The following is a 5,855-nucleotide window of genomic DNA, read 5'->3' on the forward strand; positions in this document are numbered from 1 at the left end:
AGTATCGGACTATCCACTGGAAAAAGTGCTATCGGTGCGTCCCTAATTAGTACTAATAAAAAATGTAACAGACTGATGCCACAGAAGAACCTTTAGACATCCAATAAGGTACTTTAAATATAAAAAATTAAGAAACTATAATTAAACATCAAAAGCTTTTTCTCCAAAGAAACATATAGTCACCTAAAAACATATACAGAATATAAAACAATATCAGAATATTAACTGAATATAAGAACCACTGTATATGTTTTACAGATCTTTGGAAGAGTATTTTTAAATGCATTGTTCAGTGGATCTGGGGCACGAAATATGACTTTCTTCACAACATGAAAGGTGAGGACAGAAACTCATAGACAAATGTTAACTGGAAATTAATTGTGAATAATATAATAATGCTGTGATCTCTCAGATAAAGCAGTGCCCGCAGCTCTTCTGAAAAGTGAGACGAGAGACTATATAGACGCTGGACTGTTGCTCAACTCACCCTACTTCTCAGTGCTGAGAGAAGAGAGAGACATCGACCTCATCATTTCACTGGATTTCAGTGACGGTGATCCTTTCACGGTATTATTTATATCATGTCGTTCCAAACCCATGACTTGTTTCTTCTGTAGAACACAACAATAGGTTTTTTTTAATAATCTTGCTGCTTTTTTGCATTCTTAGTGACCACCAGAATTCACACTAAACTAAAATGTACAGGATTTTCAACACATTAACGGATCATTAAAAATGCTGTATATATAACATCTTGTTCTCTTTTGATTTCATTTTCAATCATTGCCATGTTCAGTTTTGCCTGAGTTCTCAGAGATTGTTAGTTTCCATGATAATTCATTAGTTCCTCACCTGTTCGTAGTTCCTTTAATTATTCTGTCTGCGTATTTAAACTCTTAGTTTTCATTTAACCGTATTATGATCATAGATAGGCCTATACATAATAAAGGCTAGATGTCCTACGGCGGAGTGTCGAACGGCATCACCCGGCGGCCATCTTGTCACAGGGAAGCTTTCTGTTAGTGATCGGCACAAAAACAAATACTCTTATCTCGCTGAAATCTTGACGGATTTACAAACGGTTTGGTTTCTTACAAACGTTATTAACGGGGCTATAATTCTGGATGCTTGAACATGTTGAAATATATAATATTATAATTATGCATAAGTACGCAGTGTCATAACTACATCTCTGACGTTTATAACAAACCAACCCGTTTGAAAATCAGTAGAAATTTGAGCAAGTTATGGTTATTTAAAAAGTACATGCACTATTAAAACAATGTTACGAGTGAGCGAGCCCCGTGTGACAAGATGGCCGCCGTGTGCGGACATCGACCTCCATTGGCCAGCAGCGCGGTCGAGACATCTAGCCTTTATTATATGATATCTATGATTATGATACCCAAAGAGTGCTATCCGATAGCTTTTCCATTAATTTCCGTGGGGGGTTCTCATCCTGATGATTTCAGTGAATTGCTACTTAAATTCTAAATAAGTTTATTTAGGCTAGCTCTTTCTATAGTTGCAAAGGAATATAATTGTTCTTTAAGGGCGATAATTGAGGCTGGATCATAAAACGCTGTCAAAAGTTGTACATTTACAATTTTATTTCTGATGCTTTCAATTCTCTCAGTGAAGAAATTCATAAAGTCATTGTTACAAAACTGTAATGGAATATTTGATTCAGGTTATGTCTGTTTATTTGTTCATCTAGCCACTGTACAAGAACCTTGGATTGTTTATTTTCTATGAGTTTGTGGAGAATGCTGTCAAAAACAATTCATGATTTAAGATGCGACTCTCTGAAAAAGGACAAAGATGACAGAATAAATAATTCAAAATAAAATGAATTATATGTTCAGATATTCACACCACAAAATATTCTGGGGGCCAAGTTTTGTGAAAATGATCAAAATTGCTGGCGGGGAAAGAGTTAATATCTACAGTTTGGCTGAGATTCCTGAACTTGACTAGATCCACCTGGAAAAATAAGCACTTTTAAGGTTTAATTATGTGCATTACAAAACATTGTAATAAAATTTCATGTTGATGTCTTTCAAATGAAGAGACCAAGGCAAGAAAACTAACGTAAGAGTCGTTTGTTGTGTTTTTATTGTCATTATCAGGTGTTTTGTAAGCTCTGGGCGTGATGATGGCAGGACAGTCCAACATGAGATAAACCCTCCGTCTCCAGGGTCCAGGCGCTGAACTTTAACCTCAGTGTGTTCAACACCGGCCCTTTACAGTCATAGCTCCTTATTCTGTACATCTTCAGTTTTTATAAGCTGACATTCATGCAAATTCAGAATTAATCCATGCTAAACATACAAACCAAATACCGTTAACATTGTTCATGTGGATTTATACATTATAACAGAGGGACGTTTCAAAACACCTTCAGATTAAGACCCAGTTAAGATTGTTTCCACCCTGCTGTAAATTACTAAGATTAAAGTGAGCGAATCTCACAGAAACATGTCCAGGTTACATTTCACCCGGAAAACTAAAGAAAATTATTTAATAACAATTTTTCCTTGTGACAATATTTTTTATTTTTTTCATAATCAAGTGATTAATACAAAACAACTTTGATTAGCCTAAATTATTTTTCCAATTTAAATCTGCCATATTAAATACTTTAGCATTAAAATATTACATTACAGTATTTTGTGATTGTATTAAAAATGTAAGAAAATTGTATGATTTTTTTTTTTCAAAACATAAAATATGCATAAATGATGATTAATAAATACTACATTTTTTGGATTATGGTAATTAGAATCGGGGGAAAACGAAATAATGTCATAAATAAATGTCCCTAATTTTCATGCGAATGTGAACTGGACAGGTTTCATGAGAAATTTGAATTATTTCATATTTTATTTAGACTTCGGATAGTTAAATTAAGGCTATATTCCCCCAAATATAAAAGAGTTCAACCGAAAAGATCATCAAGTTTTGGATTGTTTTGAGATGTTGACAAACAGTGAAAAGGAAAGGATTTGATGATGATCCATAATCAATAATCATCATCATGTTAAGTCAGTAAGTAGGCTATAGATTATATGATCACTACAGTGTTTCCAAACTCGAAGCCAGTGTCATTCCTCCAGTGTAAAGCCAACATTGATCGGGTTCCTGATGTGGAGTGTGACAGCAATCAAACGGGCTTCTCTCTTATGAAAATCATTTCATAAAAGCTTCAAAGGAACGCACGGTATATACAATCCACGGTCAACACGGCATGAGAACACATCTACATACAGGTCAAGTTTGACTAAAATGAATCCAGTAATTAACATCACCGAGCGACACCGTCACACACTCTCACACAGATATGCAATATGACCTACAAATAAAATAAAAGAGAGCAAAATGATGTGCAATTCATGGCGTCCTCGTGTCTGCACGAGCGTTCACAGACGACGGTGTCGAGCAGAAACACTTCTTCATCTTCTGGTCCAGTTTCCCGCATTAAAAGGCTGAAAGTTTCCCGTGTGTTTGAGACAGCAGCAGCAGATCGTGTGCATCTGGACATTTAATCTGAGGTAATCGCGTTCTCCGGCTCACACACACACACACACACACACACACACACACACACACACACGGTCTCAGATGTGATCCGATGATCTGCAAACCCAAACCAATTCCCTTCAATCAGTTCTTTAAAAACGAGGAGTTGTGCATGTTCTGTCCACAGGTCTCGCCAGTTCCCGATCCCGATCCCGATCCTACGACACTTGCTCCACCGGCCGCATCTGCACGTCACCGATCTGAAGGAACAACGCGTTTATTACACTGGACAAAGACACAGAGATCTGAGAGAATATCCATTATGAGTGTGACGATCTGATTATATTGTCTGAAGATCGGCAGTCATGATGATCCCAGTCAATAATCCTCCAGGAGATTCCCTCAAAAATACTTCAGCATACAATCAGGATTTACAGGTGAAACTGGAAAAAGTAGAATATGGTGCAAAAGTTCATTTATTTCAGTAATTCAACTTAAAAGGTGAAACTAATATATTATATAGACTCATTACATGCAAAGTGAGATATTTCAAGCCTTTATTTGTCATAATTGTGATGATTATGGCTTACAGATTATGAAAACCCCAAATTCAAAAATAGAATATTGTGATTCGCACTACTGAAAAACAACTGAAAAAGTAAAGTAATGGTCGAGGGCAAGCTATCAGGACAGTTCAACATCTCAACTGGCGTTCTTCAAGGAGACACACTAGCTCCCTTTCTATTCATCATCGTCCTAAAGAAAGCAGAACAAGAGCCTGCAACATCAACGGGCTCGCATGGCTTCACGACGAATCCATCGAGATACCCAGCCACTTCACTGCTCGAGGGCGGCGACAACAACAAGCAGCAAAATCTAGAAAAATCGCAAGCTCAACTTCAAACAACAGCAAAGTGGGCAAAACGAGTAGGACTTGAGGTCAACATTAAAAAGACGGAAGCGTTTAGCAACCAAGAGCTTGCCGGGCCACAGATGCCGCTTCATCGGCCACTCACTTAAGAGATGCAAACGACCAAATTAACAAGTGTGTGTTATAAGCGCCCCAGGAACGACATATAGACGAAGCCAAGGAAAGCCACGCACATTAGATCACACATACATCGGCAAACTAATCAACAACGACATGCCACCAACTGCTGACGAGACGCGAAGAGCCGCCAGTAATCGAACAGAATGGAGAAAACTTGTGACCGACTGCAAACCCGTTTTGTTCGCAGCCGATTGATGATGATGATGAATATTGTGAAAAGGTTTTCATAAGCTGTAAGCCATAATCATCAAAATTATAACAAATAAAGGCTTGAAATATCTCACTTTGCATGTACTGAGTCTATATAATATATTAGTTTCACCTTTTGAGTTGAATTACTGAAATAAATGAACTTTTGCACCATATTCACATTTTCCAGTTTCACCTGTACATGTATTTGAATTGCATATTATATTTCCATCCATCTGGATTACACAATTTGGTCACAGTTTAGATTAGGGTCCAATTCTCACTATTATTAACTATGACTTTTGCCTCAATCTCCTAATTACTGCTTATTAATAGTTAGTAAGGTCATTGTTATGAATGTTAATGAATTGCATATTAAATTTCCATCCATATGGCCGTTTACTTAAATAAAATCAAGTAGATGCAAATAGTTAATACACTTTTTTGAGCAAAAATCTTTCTTTTTTTATGCATGACTGAGAAATATGCATCACATTAAGATTACTAGTTTAACTGTGGGTCACACTTTAGATTAGGGACCAATTCCACTATGACTTTTGCCTCAAACTCATAATTACTGTTATTAATAGTTAGTAAGGTGGTTGTTAAGGTTATGTATTGTAGGATTAATGGATGTAGAATATGATCATGCAGAATAAGACATTAATATGTGCTTTATAAGTACTAATAAACAGACAATATCTAACTAATATGCATGATAAAAAGCAGCTATTAATAGATAGGGACCCTAAACTAAAGTGTTAACCACAGTTTTAACACAAGCAAACTAGTCATTTTAACGTGATGTATATTTGTCAGTCGTGCATAAGATTTCTGCACTAAAAAAATGGTTTTGGCATAGTTTATTAACTATTTGCACCACGGTTTCCACAAAAATATGAACGGTTTTCAACATGGATAATAATCATAAATGTTTCTTGAGCATCAGATCATCATATTATAGTGATTTCTGGAGGGTCATGTGACACTGAAGACTGGAGTAATGATGCTGAACATTCAGCTTTGATCACAGGAATAAATTACACTTTACTATATATTATTCACATAGAAAACTGCAGATTTACATTGTAATAAT

The 5,855-nt window shown here is 36.1% G+C and overlaps 1 protein-coding gene across 2 annotated transcripts in view; it reads right to left on the minus strand.

Annotated features, from left to right (window-relative positions):
• Window positions 1-2,088: 2,088 nt before the first annotated feature.
• dhrs11a (dehydrogenase/reductase 11a) overlaps window positions 2,089-5,855 on the minus strand; it is a 34,162-nt gene continuing 30,395 nt past the window's right edge. For both annotated transcript variants that reach the window (XM_079607205.1, XM_079607206.1), the window contains exon 7: window positions 2,089-3,779. In XM_079607205.1, coding sequence (XP_079463331.1) covers window positions 3,738-3,779 — 42 coding nt within the window. In that variant the 3' untranslated portion in view covers window positions 2,089-3,737. The remainder of the gene's footprint in view (window positions 3,780-5,855) is intronic.

Source organism: Phoxinus phoxinus, assembly GCF_949152265.1.
Source record: "Phoxinus phoxinus genome assembly, chromosome: 3".
Lineage (NCBI taxonomy): Eukaryota > Metazoa > Chordata > Actinopteri > Cypriniformes > Leuciscidae > Phoxinus > Phoxinus phoxinus.